Source organism: Astatotilapia calliptera, chromosome 15 (assembly GCF_964374335.1).
Source record: "Astatotilapia calliptera chromosome 15, fAstCal68.1, whole genome shotgun sequence".
In the NCBI taxonomy this organism is placed as follows: domain Eukaryota; kingdom Metazoa; phylum Chordata; class Actinopteri; order Cichliformes; family Cichlidae; genus Astatotilapia; species Astatotilapia calliptera.
In genome coordinates, this window is record NC_137436.1 from 17,929,044 (window position 1) to 17,952,780 (window position 23,737).

General features: G+C 39.2%; 2 protein-coding genes across 3 annotated transcripts; one reads left to right on the forward strand and one right to left on the reverse strand.

The window, feature by feature from the left end:
- Positions 1-745: 745 nt before the first annotated feature.
- Positions 746-4,552, reverse strand: actc1a (actin alpha cardiac muscle 1a). The gene is made up of 8 exons (XM_026194548.2): positions 4,335-4,552; positions 2,948-3,101; positions 2,705-2,833; positions 2,429-2,624; positions 2,175-2,336; positions 1,736-1,927; positions 1,156-1,337; positions 746-1,017 (listed from the first exon to the last, which is right to left on the reverse strand). The coding sequence occupies exons 2-8, from the start codon at positions 3,074-3,076 to the stop codon at positions 874-876; spliced, it is 1,134 nt and encodes a 377-aa protein (XP_026050333.1). The 5' UTR covers positions 3,077-3,101; positions 4,335-4,552; the 3' UTR covers positions 746-873.
- Positions 4,553-10,481: 5,929 nt separating this feature from the next.
- LOC113006394 (adenylate kinase 7-like) lies at positions 10,482-19,124 on the forward strand. 2 transcript variants are annotated; one of them, XM_026142348.2, is made up of 18 exons: positions 10,482-10,732; positions 10,819-10,968; positions 12,648-12,762; positions 12,999-13,093; positions 13,170-13,280; positions 13,428-13,511; positions 13,596-13,684; positions 13,777-13,867; positions 14,566-14,643; positions 15,074-15,223; positions 15,964-16,092; positions 16,306-16,411; positions 16,718-16,846; positions 16,932-17,015; positions 17,102-17,299; positions 17,667-17,884; positions 17,980-18,135; positions 18,228-19,124. In XM_026142348.2, the coding sequence occupies exons 1-18, from the start codon at positions 10,655-10,657 to the stop codon at positions 18,255-18,257; spliced, it is 2,091 nt and encodes a 696-aa protein (XP_025998133.2). In that variant the 5' UTR covers positions 10,482-10,654; the 3' UTR covers positions 18,258-19,124. The 2 variants fall into 2 exon arrangements, with proteins under 2 accessions (XP_025998133.2, XP_025998132.2); XM_026142347.2 differs by having other exon boundaries at positions 10,483-10,732; positions 17,977-18,135.
- Positions 19,125-23,737: the final 4,613 nt, after the last annotated feature.

Here is a 23,737-nt window from a genome sequence, read left to right on the forward strand (position 1 = left end):
ATTGTCAGTAATGGCTAGAGCGCCACCTAGTGGGACGACTATAATCGTGATTGAATGAGATGAATTGTTAGCTGGTGGTTAAATGCATGAATTCCATCAATGTGACATCAGATCAGACGTGCTGGTTGTAGGTGTTGGGCGTGGCTCGACGTGCCGGGGTTCGAGGGCCCTCATAACGCTGCTTGCAGCTTTAATTTATTTTTGTTTTTTCTGATAGCAATAAAGGTAAAGCAGTGTTTCAACTATTCTATCTTGCATACCAAAATGTATAAAACTCTGTGTAAACCACAGACTGATCAAAACCAGCTTGCTATAATGTGTGTAAGACTGGCGTTATTTAGATACTAATTGATAATAATAAATGCATCAGTTTATCATTTTATTAACTGCAGGGTCTATAAGGAAAGAAAGCAGTCACAGAATAGTGTTGCTGAAGTTTTCAACCCTCTAACTATAGTAGTTGACCATCATTGTTTATTTAAGCAGTTTAACTTTTGAGCTATAGAAAACTGAAAATGCCTTGAAAAGGGCAGTTTGTTAAAATAATTAAAAGTTTATTTAGTCTTCATTAAAATGGTTTATGTAACCACTCTTTTGCTAAAAGTGCACTTTTTTTAGAGTATACTGTATATTTGTGTTGCCATCTTTTTCAAACACACTATTTATTCATCTGAAGTATTGTATTTGTTTTTCAGAATTATATTTGATGTTCTTTGGGGAAAAAGCATGACTCCAACTCTCTGGATTACTGATAAAAGGAACTATATTTATTACAACAGTACATGTATATACAGCAAAAGGAACAGTAGAAATACAGAAATAGAAGCAAAGCTGGTGTGGTTGGTTTTGAGATTTTTGGTGATGTCTGAAGATTTAGAAGCACTTCCTGTGGACGATGGAGGGGCCAGCCTCATCGTACTCCTGCTTGCTGATCCACATCTGCTGGAAGGTGGACAGAGAGGCCAGGATGGAGCCACCGATCCAGACGGAGTATTTCCTCTCAGGGGGAGCAATGATCTGGAAGGAGTGGATAGGAAAATCAGGAATGAAGTACATATTAGAACATTTTACACCATGCCAAAATTTGAACAAAAGGCTTGCTTATTTCTTCTTTGACAAAATACATTTTAATAACTTTGCACTCCTTGGACTCACTTTGATCTTCATTGTGCTGGGAGCCAGGGCAGTGATTTCTTTCTGCATACGATCAGCAATACCAGGGTACATGGTGGTACCACCAGAGAGCACGTTGTTGGCATACAGGTCCTTACGGATATCAATGTCACACTTCATGATGCTGTTGTAGGCCGTCTCATGAATGCCAGCAGACTCCATACCTGGGGAAAAGTTGTAAAGAGGTAAGTATTCATGCAGCTAACAGTGGTGGTCGTTGCAATACATTTAAGATGTAGACAATAAAACAAGAAGAAACTCAGGAGATAAAATGCTACTAGTTATCATTTACACATCATTTTAGTAAGATTCGTAAGTGTCTATGAATTAATAGTGTTATAGATTTAAAGGGCTATTAGGGGAGGCTATACTGAACTCAGAACTCCAGTATAGTGTATTATGAATTATATTTATACACAGCCTATATATGGCTTTATTGTTCTTATGGGACATTAGGTCCCATGAGAACAATACACCTAAGTAGATACTACTATTGCTGGTATTGGTATGAAACCAAAATATATTTTGTGCCTTTCTGTGAATGTGCGGTGGATCGACTGACCAATAAAAGAAGGCTGGAACAAGGTCTCCGGGCAACGGAAACGCTCGTTTCCGATGGTGATGACCTGACCGTCAGGGAGTTCATAGCTCTTCTCCAGGGAGGAGGACGATGCGGCTGTGGCCATCTCATTCTCAAAGTCCAGAGCCACGTAACACAGTTTCTCCTTGATGTCACGCACAATCTCACGCTCAGCTAAATGGAGGAAATATCACAGTTCAGTCAACCAGGAAAAGTCTGTTTATATCTAGAACGTTCAGAATTCCGTTTGACAAAGCACGGTCACAGTATATGCATATTGCCTGTTCAGGAATTTGGAAACTGTAGGTAAGCTCATGTGATTAAAAGGCTAAAAATGTTGAAATAGATCACTGTTTACAGTTTACATTTTTCATTAAAATTCTGTGGGATTGTTTTTGGCTAAAGTTGGTAATTTTCTTACCAGTGGTGACAAAGGAGTAACCACGCTCAGTCAGGATCTTCATCAGGTAGTCAGTCAGGTCTCGACCAGCCAGATCCAGACGCATGATGGCGTGGGGCAGAGCATAACCTTCATAGATGGGCACATTGTGGGTCACACCATCACCGGAGTCCAGCACAATACCTGTCCAGTGAAGGCAGTAGTTTGTTAGAAGAAAATATGCACAGATTGATATGGTTTAACTTACATGCGACATTGCACAGAAGAGGGCTCACCAGTGGTACGGCCGGAGGCATAGAGGGACAGCACAGCCTGAATGGCCACATACATGGCTGGGACGTTGAAGGTCTCAAACATGATCTGGGTCATCTTTTCTCTGTTGGCTTTGGGATTGAGGGGAGCCTCTGTCAGCAGGGTGGGATGCTCCTCTGGGGCCACACGGAGCTCGTTGTAGAAGGTGTGGTGCCAGATCTGTGAATCCAGGAAAGAATGATGTTATTTGTTGACAAAAATAACATTTCAGTTTTCCCACATCTTTATATCTTTCGCACCTTCTCCATGTCGTCCCAGTTGGTGATGATGCCATGCTCGATTGGGTACTTCAGAGTCAGGATACCCCTCTTGCTCTGGGCCTCGTCTCCCACGTAGCTGTCCTTCTGACCCATACCTACCATCACACCCTGAGAATGAATAAAACAAACAAACTCAAGCTCAAGACTTAAAAACAGACATCTTGTGACAGGGCAACAAATATGTTATCTCCCAGAAACTTGGGGCCTTTCCCGTATTCCAACCTGGTGACGAGGACGTCCAACAATGGATGGGAAGACAGCACGGGGAGCATCATCACCGGCAAACCCAGCCTTGACCAGGCCAGAACCGTTGTCGCACACCAAGGCAGTGGTCTCGTCGTCGTCACACATGTTTGGTCTGTACCGGGCTGGCTTTCTATATAACACAAAAAATAGAAATTAATCAGAATATTATGGTATATTTACAGAAATGTTTAAATGCATATTATTTCCATTTCAAGAAGCAGAAGTTCACATGAAGAAACAAAGTTGTGCAATTCTATGAAATAATGTAGCGCTATGTTCAGTATGAAGACACTTTTGAGTAGTCTAATCTCTCTGAGCCTTATAGCTGCTTGAAAAGCCAAAACAGGACCACCACCACACACTCATGGGTCTATTTTCAGCCTCTGGACTCTTGTAAAGCCCCCTCTGCCCCCACAACCCCTTCTTAGTATCTCATCGTTAAGCCAGAGCCAGTTAACAGCTGAGGCAGTGTGACTTTTGACAAGTGGCAGTGGAGGCCTGGCTCTCCTCTCAGCTGTCGCCACATAGTAGTCTCCTCTGTTTGGATGGAGACCATGTGCTTGGAGTCTTCCGGGCTCTCAGGCCTGAGCCTGCATCCCAAGTGCCAGCATCCCCTCTTTGAAGAGTCTTACCGCTGTCCTATTCTGTCTAATATGTCCTATAGTAGGCCACAACCCTGTAAACCTTAGAGACTGCTGTCTGTAACTGTGAATATGACCAAGTTACAAAAACTTGATTTTGAGAAACATAAAACTTGAATATAAAGGTATATTTTACCAATTATTATGTTCAGTAAATTAGTCTAATTATCAGTTTAGTTCAAGTAACATAACAGTTACATAAAAATCTGTAAAAAATCTTTATCTGTTGCTTTCCATACTACACAGCCCGACATTTAAATATAACCTAGAAATGTGGGAAATGACCTTTTTCAGAATGCTCTTTAACTTGTGCTAAAAACAGTAAAAACAGTAAAGCATCAGTGAGGAAGCCTTTTTAAGAAAAAATAATGAACTGATAATTTTCCTTATGTTGAGTCTAACCTGAGCTAGTGTTGTTTGCCTGTTTCTCCGAGTCAAGCATCACATATATCCTCCACCCTAAGTCTTGATGGCAACTGACTTGCCCTTATATACCGCAGCAGCCCTTAAACTATTCAGCACACACAACTTATCCTTTTACCACTCTTCAACAAAACAATAAAACATCTGCTTAGGCAAGAAACAACTTCTAGCTGTAATGAATACAGTATATCCATGTACTGGCTGTAATATACAGCAGCACTATCTGGTCATCCTCACTGACACCTATCCTCCAAAAAGCAGCATCTGAAACACAGCAATGATCCAGCAAAAGGACTCACCAAGTTGTAACCACAAGACTGGAGTTTCCACTGGGACAAAGGGGCAAGGGTGCAAGGGGTTCCTTAAATATGCCTCTGCGTCCTGGAGCTGGGGGACGGTGGGCGGGCTCAAGGGTTCACACAAGCCCAAATTAAGTGTTGCTCAGCAAAATAGTCCATTAAAGTGGATCCTGTGTCAGGAAATACCACCAATCTATAGAGATGCTGTCCTGGACATTGAATGCCATAGATAGAAGTAAGGGGGGGGGGGGGGGGGGGGGGGGGAGCAGCAAGTGGAAAATTTATTAAAGATAGATGATTACATTATGAAGTATTTAAAAGGTACATGAAGGTTAAATGTGATAAATGACAGTGAATGTGGATCTTCTATATGATTAAGGATTTTAATGTTATATGCATGGGAGTATTATTAAAACCAATATTATTTGTACATGAAAATAGTGAATTTAGTTGTATTTTAGCTGTCAAATTATTTTTGTGGATTCTTTATAAATATAAAAGCTGAGCTTGTCGTACTCCCATCAGGGAAAAACAATCAGCTGCAAAACCATCAGTAAATAGTTTGTAATGGAGATTTATGCATAGCAACACATTTCTCCCATTCATAGTTTGTGGAGCTGCCATTCAGATCCCGAGGGATGTGTTAATATGACTAAGCTCAAACAGGGTCCTGGGGATGTGGATGATTAGATGGTGTGACAGTAATACGAGATCTTGCCTGAGCAGTCTGGTTAAGGAGTCGTCTACGGTGGACCTGCCTGGGAGAGTTTGCCAACGTCGTTTGTAAAGAGTGGGGGCCATAAAATTCCAGATAGCTGAGAGGCAATCATGTAAGGGGGTAAATGGAGGGAGCTAAAGGCAGTTCCAAAACCTCCACCAGACAACAGACTCCTGGGATGGCAAATGCAAGAGTGACGAGTATCCGTTCTCTGTTCTGATTGGCTCCAGAGTGTCCTTTTAGGGAAATACAGAGCAGCAGGTGCCAGAGTCTGCACGTCGCCACACACACAGCGTAGCTCACACTCCTTATTCGTCAACTCACACTACCCCCATGTTGAAGCCAGAACAGGCAACAGCGAGTGCAGAAAGAATGTAAATACCCCCCGCAACATCAAGACTTTGAAATATTCCATTTGTAGCCATGTGCAAGGCAAAGGCACTACTAACCTACTTGTTGTTTTTTTCTACTCACATTTTTTTGACTCTCACGGTCTGTTTATACAATTCAACGTCCAAAAATTTGTTTTTTCACTGGATATCGCAACTTTCTTAAATTGTCCAGTTTATCAAATTTGCTGCGTAACGTTGGAAGGAATCTTTTCTCACCTACCATGAGCAGAATCATTTTTGTAATCAAGACAGATTTGAAAAGGATCTGGGGTCTTGTAAAGAGCTTGATATATCACTGGTGATCTCAGTGTCTATGGGGACTCCAACAAGAAAATCAGGCACGACCGCCCTGTGTTGATGTTGGATAGACTGTGCATAGATTATGTCAGGTCATATCTGAACACTGTGTTCTTCTATTTTCTATATTTACATTTTTATAGCAGCAGCAATCATAGTGCATGACCGCAGTGCTTCAGGAGTCATTTGCCCTCTGATGATCTGCAAAAGGACTTAGAATTGAAAAAAGCATTCAGATCATATAGTTGGACAAGAAAACATGAATTCCTGCTTTTACGTGCACTCATGTTGTTGGCAAAGATGGACTTTCTACATATTAAATAGATATATGTGGTAGTTAAAAATCATATTTAACTGCAACTGAGTTAAATAAAGCAGTTTTATATATGGCTCTGCATTTATTTTGGAGCTATTTATTTGAGACTTTATAGACTGTGTGTTTTATTTGTGAAGAATAAAAAAATAACTAGAATTACTGCAGTAAAGTGTAAAAGTGTTACAACAGAAATGCTCAAATATACCTGTTTCAATATGGCGTTAGTGTGTGCTCACCATAATCTGGCTTGTTGTTCTGAGCAAAAACATATGAAGCAGAAAGATCACACCAGCCTTTGGGTGAAACTGCTTCTGTGTTTTGTCAACAGCTCCCTTCAAGTCAAAGAAGCACTTTTTGGCAGTCCTATCTTTATCGCCAGGTCTTAATCAGGAAAAAAGAGAATGGTCTTAAATGGGTCATGGTTTTGAGGGACATTCGTCCTTATAAGGGAATGTAGGAAGCACACAGTATGTCTGTCTTGACAGCTGCCTCCTTTGCAGCCCCCCACGTCCACATGCACACACTTAAGCAGCTGTTAGCAACAACTGCTTCTGCACAGCCTGTTAGGTACACAGGGGTTTGTTTATCATTTGACCATTTACAATATACCTTTCAGAAAAAAAAAAGACTGCTCTACATTTTCTAAAAATGTAGTGCTACACATTAGCAATTTGAGTAAAAGTTCATTTCTTCAGCATTTGAGGACCGTAAGGTTAAGCTATAAAAAATCTGCTGAATTTAGGTTAGATTGCTTTCAAATAGTTTTTTATATCTTCTAAACCTGAGTAGGTCTGAGATTATGTAAAAACAGTTTTTTAAATGTGTGTTCCCAGAGAGCAAGGAGACACTGAAACAATGTTTAGTCAATATCAGGTGATTCTATTGAATCAACGTTGAAATCTGATGTTGACCTAACGTCACTCTTGCACCCTTATTAATACTGAAACGTCAGGTTTTGATATGAAACAAATGTTGAACGCTGACATTGATTTAACATATAATTATGACACACTGTTAATATTGAAACAATGTTAGATTCTGATATTTAAACACTGTTGAACTATGATGTTGATTTTCCACCTCTTTCGCACAGTTGGTTTCTATTGAAACAACAGTAAAATCATGACTGGAAACCTACAGTTACAAATATATACAATCTATAGCTATTTTAATCAATACTAAACTACTGCAAGTTTCCATCAATACTTAAACCACCAGATAATTGTACAAATTGGACACCCTTTATATGTTAAAAATTATGTTACAATGTATCACGTCAATAGTAATATCCCAAAAATATAAAGCATCAGAAACAACAACAAAACAAACAACAAAACAAACAACAAAAAAAGGCCAATAGACATGTATCATTTTCAAAATACTTTATTAAACGACAAAGTTTCCTTTTTACATTTCTCTGTTTCACATCACTTTTTGTTATTTACTCCGGGATGGGGATGGATGTTGGGCGCCCTGCACCACCCATATGATATGGAGCGCATCTGAGCCATTTCTGGACAGCTTGAGCAAAGACAAACTCAGACATAGAGTTCACCCCTACCTGCTGCGTCAGGCCATCTAGGACAAAAATAAACACAAAAAAAAATACAAATAACAAAAAGGGAAAAGGGGAATTAGAGCACATGAATAACCTCTTGTTAATTGTCTTCAGCTGGGAGAAAGTCTGTAAACTACTGGGCTGATAAACATGAAAGTCACCAGTAGGGATGGGTATTGATAAGATTTTAACGATTCCGATTCCATTTTCGATTCTGTTTAACGATTCGATTCTTTATCGATTCTCTTATCGATTCTTATTTTTAAAAAAGGAGAACACTAAAGTCGATTAGCTTAGAACTTTGTTTTATATCTTCTCTTTGAACAAGATAGAAATTTAGGAGTAACATGGCCTTACAAACCCAACAGTGAGATCTTAAGAGATCCACAGCCTACAGCTCTTCAATGGGGTGTCACAGGGTCCCCAGGAAAAAAAATGTAAATGTAAAATAATAAAATAAATATTCTTCTGTAGCAATAACAAAGTGTAACATAAATTATTCTGTAGCAATTACACAAGAATATCCAGAAATGTCCCTGCCTACAATTAAACACATTCACTTACCAAAGTGAAATCGGGGGCATCTGCTGTGGCAAATGGGTGCAAGCCTTTGACCACAAACTCAGTCACTGCTCGGTGACATTCGTCTATCCTGGCCTGAAAGGAGACGCTACCGGTAGACTGCAGCGAGAACTGCCAGCATCTGAGCCAGCCAGACTCTGTCTGTCTCATCACGGTCACCTAAATGCACAGTAATGGCAGGTTTTGTAATAAGGCAGCTAACATAATATGCACTGTTGTTGATTATTTACCTGCCACATTAACGGGAGAGGACGTGCAAACGTTACTGCTGCTGCTGGGTTGAGATTCATGAGTCCGGAGCGGAATTAAAAACACGACATTCATTTAAGGTTATCGTGTGTTTTGTGAGCAAATGCTTTTGCATATTCGTAGTGTTTCCTCCCTTAAATGAAATATCTACTTTGCAAGTATTGCAAGTTGCCCTGTTGTCATCCGTTCTCGTAAAGTATGACCAAACTTTTGAGCATTTGAGCCGCTGGCGCCGTGTTTCCTGCCGAGTAAATGACGCTCCGCAACGTGGTGATGTCATTCGGGGCGACTGGAATCGATAAGGGAATCGTTTGCAAAAATGGCAAACAATTCCAAGGAATTGAAACAGTGGGAACCGGTTCTTGTTGAGAACCGGTTTTCGATACCCATCCCTAGTCACCAGGCGGAAATCAGCAAACTGCCACATCACTTTGATTTTGAAAGAGCTATTAGCAGAACATTTGATATGTCTTAGCATGGTGTGCCGTGTATCCTTTCAAAAAAAGAAAACATGGGTTCCTCGGGATGTACAAACTGTACAACAAGAGGACAAAAGAAGCCGAAGACCTACGACTCCATCTCCAGAGTAACAGGACATAAAAATCTTGTTATTAAGAAAGACAAAGAAATCTAGCAAAGACTGGACAAAGGAAATGTTAAACGCACCCAGCACATCAATTGATCGCTTTATTGTTCACTTTAGGCTCATAAAACAACAATAAAAGGTCAAACTTACCAAATATGCATTTGCACAGCGCTGTCTCTTTAACCCTTTAAGACCTACCATAGAACCAAGTCCGCCAGAGCTTATAGTATATTTTTACATGCTGTGGAGCCATTTTTTGGAGCATTTCAAGTTGCTATACATCAATACAACCATTATAGCCCAAATTTTAATAATATGTCTGCATTAAGTGCATAGTAATTACATAAATTGCAAAAAAGTGCAATAAACTACAAAAAAATTTAAAATCGTTTTTGTTTTTTTAACATATATTTCTAGTTAGAGAAATTTAAGAGGCTTATCCCTCAAAACTGTAAATACAAAAAAGTTGCACAAACTAGTTTCCCACCAAAGGAAATTTATTTTAAGTGTCTTCATAGTTTTATTTTTGAGATACACCAATTTTCATATACTGCAGGAAAAACGAAAAAATATATTATAGTGCAAATTTGCAAAATAACAGCATATGCATCAAAATAAAATATTTCCAGCAGTGCAATATGAGTCCTCAGCATCCCAGAAACGACACAGAAAGTCATAAAGTCAAACATAACTTTTAAAAACACAAATATAGGCTCATATGGCCACGATGGTAAAAAACTACATTTCCGCAAAATGACGTCACTTCCGGTTTCGGGCAGTTCATGCCGGACATGCGATAGTTCACGCTGATGGATCTTATTCTCTCTTTGAAATATTCCAGCTAATTGTTCTGCATGTAGCTAACTGTCACTTTAATGGGAAAAAAACTCACAGCCCAACCCTGTTAGCAGTCCAGAGAGGTACAGCCTCACCCTTTTTCTTCATGCTTCTATCTAAAAGGTGAAGAATTGGGCTGGAAAGGAAGAGAGGGAAAGAAGAGGAAAGAGGAAGGCAGAGATCTAATAGTGGGTGGAAAGAAAGCAGCAAACGAAAGCAAGGAGGCAATGAGAGGGCATAGTAGAAGCAGATAATGTTAAATGGGGAAAGAGGGCAGAAGAGAGGAAGGGGTTAAATGAGGGGGAAATGAAACATGTTAATAATGTTTAAAAGTTGTTTTAAAATGGGGGCTACTCACTTTGGAGAGCCATGAGTGACAAAATGATTTAATTAGAAACACCATTAAATAGTTAATTCATCGTGTCAATAATTAATTAAATGCCTATTCATTTCATTTAAAACACTTAATAAATTATTTCAAATTTTATTTAATTAATTAATTAACCATTGAGACATTTAATTAATTATTTAATGGCGTATTTAATTAATTAATTTTGTCACTCCTGGCCCTCCATACCCCTTGCCATGGAAGCGCTCGAGAGCTAGCTAGCGAGCTTCATTGGCTCAGCCATAGCAACAGTAGCGAGTCCCTAGCAACATTTAAGAAGACTAGGTGCAAGATGGAAGTTTCTCTGTCTTTCTCGTATTTCTCATTTCCTGTTGTAAAACTTACAGTCTGGTAATAAATATAGCTTTTTAAATCACTCAAGGCGTTAGTTTTTAAAATGGGGGACAACAAGCAACAAACTAAGCGAATTTTTATCAACGATGTTGACAGATATTCCTCCAAGCACATCGCAAAGGTAAATATAGGGAAAAGAGAGTTTTTATTGTTCCTGCCTAACCAGTCACATTAGTCCATTTTAATATTATTGACTTGTCTGAACAGTTTTTAGCCTCATGCGTGGTGACCTCTGAGGATGAGGAAGAAGCAGAGGCATTAGCCTCCCATGAAGGTGAACCTGCTTTCCATGTCGTCGGTACGGTGTCTCCTTCCTCTAAAGGTGAAAAGTGGGATTTTCTACGGGAGAAATATGAGGTGAGCGAGGTGCTAAATGCGAAAGACTGTGGGACATTGTCATGATCTGGGGTTGCTCCAGTTGGTTAGGTTAGGTACTAGGTTCTAGGTACTAGGTTCTTTATTATTTGTCACATGCATAGTTATACAAGTATAACACACAGTGAAATGTAGCCTGACACGCTCCTCGACGTGTGCAAAAATGGGGGGGGGGGGGGGGGGTAGAGGAAGAACATTATATATATATATATATATATATATATATATATATATACATACATATAGTATATACACTGGGTGAATGTGCAGTAGTAGCAGCAAGCACGTGAATTCTGTACATTAATATGAATAGACATCTGACTATTTTACAGGATAGACAATATAAACATATTTAAAATTAAAGGAATTGAAATGTACATTGTGCCTTGGTTTAGTGTCTGGAAGAGAGTCCTGTCTCAGTCAATTATAGATGATGTGAGCGGGCGGGTGTGTGTGTTTAGGGCACGGATGGCTTGGGGATAGAAGCTCCTCTTGAGTCTCTCTGTCCTTGCCCGGAAGATGCGTAACCTTCTACCAGATTGCAGAAGTTGGAACAGTTTGTTGCCAGGATGGGACGGGTCCTTCAGTATCTGCGCTGTTCTAGTCTGGCATCTCCTGGTGTAGGTGTCCTAAAGCGGGGGGAGAGCAATCCTGCAGCAGCGTTCTGCTGTACGGATCACTCTCTGGAGAGCTTTTTGGTCCTTCACACAGCTGTTCCCGAACCACGATGTCATGTTCTGTGTGAGGATGCTCTCCACAGCGCCTGTATAGAAAATCCTGAGGATCTTTGGAGAGACCCTGAACTTCTTCAGTTGTCGTAGGTGATACAGGCGCTGCCTAGCCTTTTTGGTCTGGACCTGAATGTGGGCAGCCCATGTCAGGTCTGAGGAGATGTGGACACCAAGATACTTGAAGGACTGCACCCTCTCCACTGGAGCTCCATTGATGATAATGGGCTTGTAGTCTCTGTGCTGACCCCTTCTGAAGTCCACCACCAGCTCCTTGGTCTTGCTGACGTTCAGCTGGAGGTGGTTGTCCTGGCACCACGATGCCAGATTCTTCACTTCATCCATGTAGGCCGCCTCATCGTTGTTGGAGATGGCACCCAACACCATTAGCAACATTATATGCCAAAACATTTGGGTCAGCTGAGTATGTGAATATACTGAATGAGGAGGTTTTTCCATCAATGGGTGCTTTTCTTCCCTGATGAAACAGGTATACATGCAAGATACACGCCAGGGTTCATTGGGCTTAAGGCATAAAGGAGTGGCTCTGGGAGACATTAATTTCACACATGGATTGGCCACCACAGAGTCCAGACCTTAACCCCACTGAGATTTAGTGAAAAATAAGTGCAACTCTGTATAAAAAAATGTCATGGCATTGCATAAAGTTATCCAATCGATACTCCTGCAAATGCGTGTCGTCATCAAAGCTAACGGTGGTCCTATGAATAATATGAGTATGTGACATTTTTTTGCTCCGGGCAGTGTGTTTATAGAACATCATACGTTAAGATTTTGATAAGGACAAATAATTTTAAATGCCGTATTTTTAAAACCAATTATTTTTAGACTAAGCAACTTTAATTTAAATATATTTATGGACACAGCAAGAACAATTGAACGTTTAATAGGGTATACAATTTCCTTTTGCAGTCACCAAGCAGTGATGAGCTCCTCCAGCACCTGCTGGAGTGTGATGTGGTGGTGTACAACATCTCAGAAAGTGCCACACAGCAACAGGTTGAAGAAGCAACGTGGGTTCTTACAGGTATGACTGTAAGACTTCTACAAGACCAGTGAAGGATTCGATTTTTTAAATCATAGACAAAGATTTTTAAAGGCCGGGTACCTTTAAAGGGCACTGTTTGCAAGATTGTACCTCATGTGCTCATTTTAAATGTATCGCTATCTATCTTCATGAGACAACATTTAAAAGAGACTGCATTGTTCCAATAACATGCTAATGTTGTTTGTCATCCCTGCCCGTTCTTCTTTTACAAACAGCCCTTCATAATGAGATGCTGAGCTTCACGTCTCAGAAATTGTTCATCTTAGTCTCCACTGTAATGACGTGGGCCATGACTAAACCTCAAAACCCAGTGAGTCTGGAGAAAAGCTAAACAGTGTGTGAACTTGTCAGATTTCCATGACTGAGAGTGTAATCTTACTCTTCAGGATGAAACTGATGTTCTGGTATCAGAGGAACAGTTCATAAGAAGAAGGCCTCACCCTGCATTCAGAAAACACCACAGTTTGGAAAAACTTGTGCTAAACCTGGCTAAAGGGGTAAGATTATGATGCTGAAAATCACAGAATCCTCCAAAATATGTTTCACAACAACAGGAGCAATTCATCCCAAGATTTCATAAGGATCCCAGGAAAATAAATATATCTAAAACTAACTAAAAGTGCTCTGATTTTTCAATCTTACAGAAAAAGTCCAAACTTGCCGGTTATGTTGTAGCTAGTGGCCTTCAGTATGGAAAGGGGGAGGACCTCTTTCATTACTTTTTCAAGGTAATATTAACACATTAACACATTTTTACACTGCATGTCTTTGTCTATACTGCTTGAATAATATGTATTTGATATTTCTAAAAGGTTTCTTGGCTGATGGAGTTTCCAAAAGTTCCCATATTTGGACATGGCACAAATTACATTCCCACGATTCATGTATCTGACCTTGGAGGGTGAGTTTATTTAACTGTACTTCTGCACATATGCTATATATACTTGGAGATAAATGGCACAGACCTGGACTAAATATATATTTGTCTTGCAGAGTGATCCAGAACATCATTCAACTCAGACCAAGACCAAAGTACATTGTTGCCATTGATAATTCCAGGAACACTTTAGAGGATATTGTACAGGTGATTTTGTGATTCTAATTTCAACTAGAACAGCTAGACTTTTCATTATGAAGAAAAACAGTAGATTGAAAACTACACTCACTGGCCACCTTATTAGTTATAGTAATTCAGTTGCTTGTTAATGTGAATGTTAGCATTCACATGGCAGCGACTGAGTGCACATAGCCATGTAGACATGGTCAAACCGACTTGCTGCAGTTCAAACCGAGCATCATTATAGGGAAAACTACTCACATGGGCTCACCAAAATATATATAGCAACAGCAAATAACACACCATGCCACAAAGCTCAAATCATCTCACACTTTTCTTGAAGATGACAGACAGATGACATCATTTCAGTGTACTCAAATGGCCTTGCCATTCACCCGATCAGAATCCAATAGAGCACCTTTGAGATGTGGTGGTGGATTTTGAGATCCAGCTACTGTGTGATGATGTCATGTCAAAATTTCTGAGGAATTTTTCCAGCACCTTGATGAATCTATGCCATGAAGAATTAAGGCAGCTTTGAAGGTAAAACGGTATCTAATAACTAGTAAGGAGCGCCCCATAAAGTGTCCAGTGAGTGTATTTATAGGAAGAATACTCTTTTGAGGTGATGAAAATCCAACTGAGATCCTTTGTCAGAAGTCACGTTTGGCAAAGAAGGAGAAAAAACACACAAAACAATCTCTTTCTTACCTTTATGTCTTTAGATGATAAGTCATGCGCTTGGACCAGAAGAAATTCAGAAATTACCACCACAGGAAGCGATTGTCATGAAGGCGTTTAAGGTACTGTAAACTATGTGATTTATTTTATTTCATTTTAAGATGATTTCGATTTTTTTTCTGCCTATAATGCAAAGATCTAGAGCTCTACATATAAGTATTTTAAGCAGACTACTCACCCAAGCTTAGTACTGCTATTACTGTCACTTGCAAATGTAAATGTTTTCTTTAGTCCCTGAAAGTGTTGCAATAACAGCTTGTGACACAAGGAAAAGACTCAAAAGTTTGCGTTCAATTTCTGTTGTTGAGAGATTTAAAATGTATTTTCTTTCCGAGCTGTTTGCTGTTACAACTCCAGTTTCTGTAAATATGGATCAAATAAACTATCTGCTGTTTGTTTGGCTTGTAGTAAACATCTGTGCTATTTAGATGTTTGCTGAAAAATATTTATTATCAAACACACTGTTGGTAATTTAACACCTTTTTATTTCAGCCAGAGGAACTGGAGTGCCTCGGCATCAACCTCCGCCTGGAGACCTTTATCATAAATGACTTTTTCAATCTAAGCTGGACGTCCGAAGCTGGGATGGTTGAAAACATGGATAACATTGTGCAGGAATACAAAGACGCCTGGCAGCTGCTTGTGAGTGTTCCAAGTCTGTCAAATTAAATTTCATCAATCCATTTATGCAAATTAGTGCATCTTTTAGGATGTGCTACATCATTTGCTTAAGTCATCATAAATTTTGAGAAAACCTGAAATAGAAAAGAAAATACTTTTCTCACTTTTTTCCCAGTATATTTGTATATTACACATCATTATATTACTATAGTATTATATTGTAATTCATACGTTCTGATTTGTGGAGAATTTTAAAAAAATACCATCTGGTCATTCTGCAAAAAATTTATCAGATGGTAGGCACTGCAGCTGCAGATGAGGACACTGCATTGCTCTGAATAATCAATTAAGCAACTAATTATGAAGAGCTCATCGATTCATCTTGGGATTCATGCCAGTCCATGTGTTCAATTTGAAGAGAGTTTGAAAAACCTATTGAAGACCGAAAGTTGTCCCAACTGTTATCTGGAATGTGTGACAACAACGTTAGCTCTTCATTCCACTGCCGTAATCACAAGTGTTAAATACGACTGTGTGTGTAAATCATAGACAGAAAATGAGTATGAAAATGTAGGTAAAAATGTATGTATCCTACAAAATGTAGGTGTCCCACTTGGTGGCAGGAAAACTGAAAATTGAGCTACAATGCATCCAGTGTTTGTTTCTGTATCTCTCGCTTGTTCTTTCATGACAGCTGATCATTTCTGAAAAACAAAAACTTTTCTGAATCATCGACTTTTTAAAAAATTGTTCTTGTTTAGCCCATTCGAATCTTGCTGCTTGGACCTCCAGCTGTGGGGAAAACCACCCTTGCAGGAAAGCTCTGCCATCATTACCGGTTGCATCAAATCAAGCTCAAAGAGGTCCTCGAAGAGAAGATTGCACAACTGGTCAGTGGAAGCAGAACTGCACATACATACCAGACAGTTGATTTTCCTCTCACTGCTGTCCTGCAGCTACAGGAAAATGTGCTGCCCTCCTGTGGAAGTCTTTCTGTGAAGGCAGTCGATGTACTAATGCAGGTGTACTTTGAGACTTGTTATGTGGTACCAGTGACATTTAAAAATAAAGAAAATCTCTTATGTTTCTTTTGTATGCTGCAGAAGGAGATAGTAAATGGACCTAACCCTGAAAATATCAGTCAAGAGATAATGACTGCTGCACAGACACAACTGGGGAATATTCACAAAAGCATGAAAGAAAATCAAGGTTGGTAACAGAATTATAACCCTAAATAATATAATCTTGTGAGGCTGAAAACTGCAAAACACATTTGATTTATTTAAAAATCTTTCTTTGAAGTCTTTTTCAGTCTAGGTTTTTTTTTCTTTTACTTGAAACTTACTTGAAAAGTCTCTAAAACAACACGCTTTTGTGGAAGGATGGACAGCATTGTAAATCACAATTTGTCGGGGTCTCTGTTTCGAAAGGCTTCAATTTACCCAAACTCTCAGATTCTGTGTGTCTGTGTTCAGATTTCTGTGGTTTATTCAAACTAGTGTTTTGTTCCATCAGGTCGACTGGTTGACCGTCTCCTTTTTGAAATTGTGGAAGAAAAACTAAACTCAAAGCCATGTAAGAACCAAGGCTTTGTTCTTGATGGTTTCCCTAAGACTTATGAGCAAGCGAAGATGATTTTCTCTGGTAGGTTTCATCAATTATTTGAGTCACTGTATAATCTTTTAAAGTCTTTGTCTCATAAAGTATAGCGCTTGTTTCTGTTGCTCAGATGTGAATGTGGATGAGGATGCTGGGAAAGAGGATTTGGCATTGATGTCCAAAGCACCAGCCTACAAACAGGCCATCGCTCCAGGTTGTTTATGTCTTTGTTATGTCTTTGTCTAAGCCTTTGCTGACTTATCAGAATGGACTTACTTCTGTTTCCAACATGTGTTGCAGAGTATGTTTTTGCCCTTGATGCATCAGATGACTTCCTGACAAGAAGAGTACAAGGACTTCCAGAAAACGTGGCAGAAAAAATGCGCTACACCCAGGATGAATTTGTACCTCGCCTGACAAAACACAGACAGCTCAGTGGAGCTGAGGAAACAGTGTGTGACTACTTTGATCAGATTGAGATTCACCCATTACATATCGGTACTGTCTGCAAAGCCACCACAACACTGCACTCTGATAAACTGATCACAAACAAGAGGCAAAGAGTACTGAAGAGCCCATAAATGATAAACCATGAACAGAACAGTGAAGCTGTCAAACATTTCAGAACATGTTTGGTGGATGTGAGAGTGTCCGACTGTCTCCATATTGTCTGTTTCTATTAGTCTTTTGCTCTTTTCAGCGTCAGGGGCCAGATGTATAATATTATGTAGATTCAATGTGTAACCCTATACATGTACAGAAAGGTAGAAAGTAAACTGCAACCATTATTAGCAGTCAGTTACCCACGAAAAAAAGGTCTTTCCTGTTTACAGTGGCTCTGTTTGTGTGATTTCTTCTTCTCCAGAGGTCAGGACAGATGATCCAGAATACACAGACATCATGAAGATGATCACACGGGTGGTGGGCCCTCCTAAGAATTATGGCTTGAGTCCAGAGGAGCAGGAGGAGCAGGACCAGAAAAAAGAGGAAGAGAGGAGGCAGAAACGGTCCGCAGAGGCTGCTGAGAGGAAACTCAGGAATGAGGCTGTACTGGCTGAGATGGCTGCTCAGTATGAGGACTGGGTAAGTAACACTGTGAGTGTTTCATACCAGAAGATGCAGAGGAGCAAATGACTCTTAAATACTAACTGCAGGTTAAATGATTTAATCATTAGCAGAAAAATTTATCAGAGGTGAAGAGACAAGAGAGTGAGCATCTGGAAGTTCAAGCTCTTCCCCTGCGAAACTACCTGATGAAGTATGTGATGCCCTCGCTCACTGAGGCCATGGTAAAGTGCAGCGAGATTAAACCGGAGGACCCTGTTGACTTTTTGGTATTTAAAAAAAACCCTTTCCAACAGAATTACCTTTGTTGAACATCAGTGAGCTGATACGGCAGTTGAATTTTTTTAAATTGTTTTTTCAGGCGGAATATCTTTTACGACAAGAAGAATGAGAATTGCTCCGATGAAGGCCGTGCTCCGATGCTATTGAGCAGCATTTTTATGTTGTTACACTGTTACAGTATTGTAATTAAGATGAAATGGTTTGAAGAGAATTTTGTTAAAGAATGTGTTATCTGCACACTACAAAATGAACTCAGCATTCAATTAAAAAACTTGTACAAAAAGCTCATCACCAAAAATAAATATTTAGCATTGACAGTAAAATTAACTTTTAACAGTTAATTTTTAACACACCTTAAGTATCAATTGTACTACATGCTCATAGGTGTAGTAGAAGTATGATTACAGCTCTGTCCCCTCTGAGCATCCAGCTGGTGGGTGACTCAGCTCAGACTATTGCTGAGTAAGCACTTACTGGAAGAACAACTATGCTGGGACTGGTTTTATGATAACACGGTACTATTTAGAATTAGCACTGTGTAAGGCTCTGCAGGTATTGAAGTAGAACTTTGTAAATATATTTTCATTGATATATTGTTACACCTTGTTCATATGGAATGGAATCTAATGTATTTTCTGCATATGTTAATATTTATCAAAATAATAAAAATAGATGTTGCTTTTCTAGTTATTAATAATAAAAATAAATAAAATTAAACTGCAAGGGAGAAATTCAGTGAGTAAAATTTGAGACTTCACTCCAGCCATTTTTTTTTAAATTTGTTCTTTCAACACTAGATGGAGCAGGTAGTCTTTCTGTAAACTTTACAGAGAAAGGAAAGATTGTTACTTCAGTTAATCTGTTTGGGTTTTTTTAATTATGTGTTTCTCAATTCTTCCAAATAACAAGACAGTGTTTATGTTCTGCTGTTCTGCTTTCTTGCTGTGCTGAATAAATTAGTCTGCACAAAGAAAAAGCCTTTGTTGTGATATTCTTGTAAAATATGTCATAAAATAAGAGTGGGGCATTCCTGTTGTAGTGGTCATTAAAGGCCAAGTCTGCAGTCTGCTTTGTAGTCTGTGACTGAGGAGGGAGCTGTCTCTAGGCTCACTTATGCTCCATAGAGAATACAGTGGCTTGCAAAAGTATTCGGCCCCCTTGAACTTTTCCACATTTTTTCACATTACAGCCACAAACATGAATCAATTTTTGTTGGAATTCCTTCTTGCCACAGATTCTCGATTGGATTTAGACACCAGACAGGTCAGGGATAAAGTTAATGAGAAATTTAAAGCAGGCTTAGGCTACAAAAAGGTTTCCCAAGCCTTGAACATCCCACGGAGCACTGTTCAAGTGATCTTTCAGAAATGGAAGAAGTATGGCTCAACTGTAAACCTACCGAGACAAGGCCATCCACCTAAACTCACAGGCTGAACAAGGAGAGTGCTGATCAGAAATGCAGCCAAGAGGCCCATGGTGACATGGTGATTCCCTGCAAATGTCCCGTTTGCAGTTTGCCACAAGCCATGTGGGGGACACAGCAAACATGTGGAAGAAGGTGCTCTGGTCAGATGAGACTAAAATGGAACTTTTTGGCCAAAATGCAAAACGCTATGTGTGGCGGAAAACTTAACACTGCACATCACTCTGAACACACCATGCCCACTGTCAAATATGGTGGTGGCAGCAAATATGGTGTAATAAATAATGTTAGGGTGTCAAACAGTCTCAAAAAGAAATACTTGGTGTGTAAATATTTAATTTACATACAAGGCTTGTGGAGATATGGTGACAAAGAGCCTTATTTTACTCTTTATTATGATTTAATTTTTCAAAGTATACACTACGCAAACTCAAACTTCAGTTCCTGTAGTGGCCGCCCACCAGAGTCACGTTAAAATGCTATTTTTTTACAACATTACTAATTGTTCTTTTTTGGATAGTTTCACCCTTCATACCTCTAGTGGGTGAGTTAAAACACACACACACACAGTTAGCTAACCAAGTTGTGTCTGCTATGCTTTTCAAAAACATCCAAAGGTTTATGCTTAAACATTGTGTGTCTGTGCAGTGGATCAGTACAGTTTATTAATGTTTGCTAACAAACCTCTTACCCAAACTGATATGTATACTTATATATCCATTTTTTGTACCACTTGTGCCCTGTACATGAAACAAGTATTATCAGTTATTTGGAAAAAACAAACAAACTGCTTAACGCAGTCGCAAGATTCAACCTGGACTGGCTGTAAGGTAACACAGAAATAACACACCCCACATTTCTTTGAAAGTGAAGTCAATCAGATGCTTTCCAGATGGCATTGCTTGGTGCATGAAAATCTTCATGTATTTTTCTGCATTCATAATTTCATCAGTTTTAACAAGATCCACAACTGACTGAAATGTGGCTGTAAACCATTACAGAGCCTCCACCGTGTTTTACAGATGGCCATAAACACTGTTGTACCTTTCACCTGACCTCCTTTGTACATACTTGCAGTGACTTGAACCAAAAATGCTCAAATTTGGATTTATCACTTCCTGTTTTTCTGTATCTCGGTTTTTTCTGACAGGCTGCTAGATATTACTTTGCGTTGCAAGTAATATCAACCCTCCTTTTAAATTGGTGTGGTTTCAACCACCTTCTAGGGCAGCATTTCTTTCCCTCAGCCCTTGTGCCACATATTGATATATTGTTCCACATTTTGGTTGGCTCTAGTTTTTAAAAGACAACACTATATTATTGAGGTGTTTCTGATGCCTGGCTTTTCTCCTCTGGCTATGAAGAAAGCATGGAAGGCTGTCATCATGGGTCAAATTCAGGTCAAATAACCCATCACCGTCTTTTGCTGCCTTAGCTATACACAAATAATTCACCTCAAAGTTCCAAGATGTTCAGATTTCAGTAGAACTTGTACGACAGCATAAAGTAAATTAGATGCAATTACAAGAAATACTGAGAAACTACTGGGGTAAAGGTGGTGGAAGGCTTTTCAAAGACTCGTTTCATTTTTACAGGAACATGACATAAAACGACACACATCACATCATATGTCATCACATGTCCCTTTAAGACTGTCTCACAGCATTAACAGTGTGTTCCATATTATCCTATACACATACATAGTCTCTGACTCACATTTAGCTTCCTGAGATTTGGTTAACCTTCCTGTTGAGGGAACTATTTACCACTTTAGGTAATAAATGATAAAATCACATGCATTTAGACTGATCTGTGCCCAAAAGGTGTGTCTGCTGTATAAACCATTCTTTAATTTTGGGATTTTTCTTCAATAATAATTCAATTTTAGCATGTAAATCACATCAGAATAATAGGAGATCTACCAAACTTCTCAATTTGATGGCGATGTCCTTGCATGTGTGGAAGAGATGGAGTGTAGAGGAGTAAAATACTGGCGAGGAAGGGTATAATTAGCAGGAGGTGAAAGGTTCGTCTCAATCAGCCACAGTAAGTGTTGGCAGTCACACTGTGAGAGCCTGACTGGTCTGGCAGAAGCAAATTAAAACAGATTTCCCCTGCAGAGAGCAGGTCCAGCTCTGTCACCGATATTTAATTTCATATTTATTGAGCAATCTCCTGCCAAACTCCCATAGTTCCCATAATTCATGTCAGTGTAGATGTGTGCATGGTTTAGCTTTTACTGGCCCCAAAATTCAGCCAGCTCCTCCCTCGTTTCCAGTATTTTACTGCTGGGAAAGGATTGTATTATCCCACCTATTAAAGGCTATTTTCTTTTTTTAACTATGTACTTTTTTGCAGTTTTGGTAAAAGTTTTATTTTTTAAAGGAACTTAATGTGAATGATTCTCATAGTGTTAACATGCACCACCAACTGCTGTTATACTAAAACTTCTCACCTTCTCTGTTGCATGTTAGAAAAAAGGTGTTGAACCGGGGTTATGCAATTGCGCTTTCCTCTTTGTTGGGAATCCCCCTTTTTCTGTAAAGTCCACTCAGAAATCACTTTTGATACTTAAGCTGACGGAAAGGATTCATCTGTGTAACTTCATGGACGGTTCAAGATCATAGAAAGAAGGTTTGTGAAGACCTTTTCATCTGGTGGTGTTATTCCATTGGATTTTGTCCTCAGGGTGACTGACCTACTGTTAGTTACGCGAGTCCTGAGAAAAAAGAGTAGTAGTCATTTATTTATGAACTGCTAGTTAAGCTCTCCCCTGTATTCATGCACGCAGTTAACAAATATGAACAACAGGTTACAGTTCAAATCCTTCCATAAGTATCAATTCAAAACCACAGACACAAAAAATATGGAGGCAACTCATGGTCTAATTAATTTTCCACCTTTGATTTGATAGTAAAACTGAGAGTCATATTGCACATCTAAACATTCATATAAACTAAATCAAAGAGTTGAGTGTTCACTTGTGAAACTCCTCAGCAGTAACAGCCAGAGGTCAGTGTCTGGTCCACGATAATGGCTGCTCTCCAGTGGAAAGCCTTTAATCCTGGGTGCCAGGAATAGTGAGAACTTTCACCTGAACAAGCAGCAGACAGGGAAGAAAGGTTTCATTCTGTGATGAAGGGCGTCAGCTCAAGCAGATGAAATATAGAAAACTTAAAATGGAAAGAAAATCCTCTTCCCTCGACCTTTTTTAAATTACTTGTTTCATTTATTTCATCTTTATTTTGAGTGCAGTTTTCCTCTCGGTGCTTCCTGATTTTACATCATCGTGTTTTTCTCTTCTTTTTTCCTGGATGTAGATGTAATGTGTCATTTTAAGTTCGTACTGGGGGATTTTATCAGTAACGCATCTCATGCAAAGCAATGTCCAAGTCACTGTTGGTTACAAAAATAATAATACCATTGTGCAGCCTTTTCACTGCACGTATGATTCAACCACCCCAAACATCCAGCCTCTATCAGAACCTCCTCTTTTATTTTCCAAGTACAACATCCACCTCCATTTCCAAATAGAGGAATCGCATCACCCCTCCCATCTTAAAACAGACCATAACAGGCCTGCCCTCTTAACCTGCTACCCCCTTTTCTCCACCTTCCTTTGGGTACCCCTCTATTTTTTCTTTCCCCCTCCTTTTTTTTTTTACCGTTGGAATCCATTCATTCACCCAGCTACCATAATAATATAACTGAATATTATTAAAATATAATAAATTTAAAAATGACTTTACTTTTTAAAACACATATGGTCTTACATATGTCATTCCATACATACGTACATCATCACCATTACGTTGCCATAAATTCCATTAATCTTGTGCTTCCACGAATCTGCTACAAGGAGGCTAGGTCTCTTAATGGGTGATTATGAAGGTAAGAATTATTATCACAATTTTTCAGCTAGTTTTCAAAGTGCCTTTATTTGGTTTTTATTCCTAAAAGAATTTTAGAAATTTCCATATGTCTTTTTTTTTTTTTTTTTTTTTTTTTTTTGGTGACTCTTTTGCTACTAACTGGTCCAATTATTCACCAGCTAGTCGCTACTTGTGTCTGAGCAGGAAGGTCACTGTTGTTTTCTAAGTAATTTCACAAACAGACGAGGGCTACAGTCCCAGACAATACATCTGGAGTGAGTGTGAACCTGGATC

What these genes read in the sequence shown, in the direction of transcription:
- actc1a (XM_026194548.2), bottom strand. Translation starts at nt 3,076, where the DNA reads ATGTGTGACGACGACGAGACCACTGCCTTGGTGTGCGACAACGGTTCT. An exon ending in TTGGACGTCCTCGTCACCAG is followed by an intron (nt 2,834 to 2,947) that starts GTTGGAATACGG and finishes ATTCATTCTCAG; the next exon opens with GGTGTGATGGTAGGTATGGG. An exon ending in TGCCTCCGGCCGTACCACTG is followed by an intron (nt 2,337 to 2,428) that starts GTGAGCCCTCTT and finishes TTCACTGGACAG; the next exon opens with GTATTGTGCTGGACTCCGGT.
- LOC113006394 (XM_026142347.2), top strand. Translation starts at nt 10,655, where the DNA reads ATGGGGGACAACAAGCAACAAACTAAGCGAATTTTTATCAACGATGTT. An exon ending in TGCTAAACCTGGCTAAAGGG is followed by an intron (nt 13,281 to 13,427) that starts GTAAGATTATGA and finishes TCAATCTTACAG; the next exon opens with AAAAAGTCCAAACTTGCCGG. An exon ending in GATTCACCCATTACATATCG is followed by an intron (nt 17,300 to 17,666) that starts GTACTGTCTGCA and finishes CTTCTTCTCCAG; the next exon opens with AGGTCAGGACAGATGATCCA.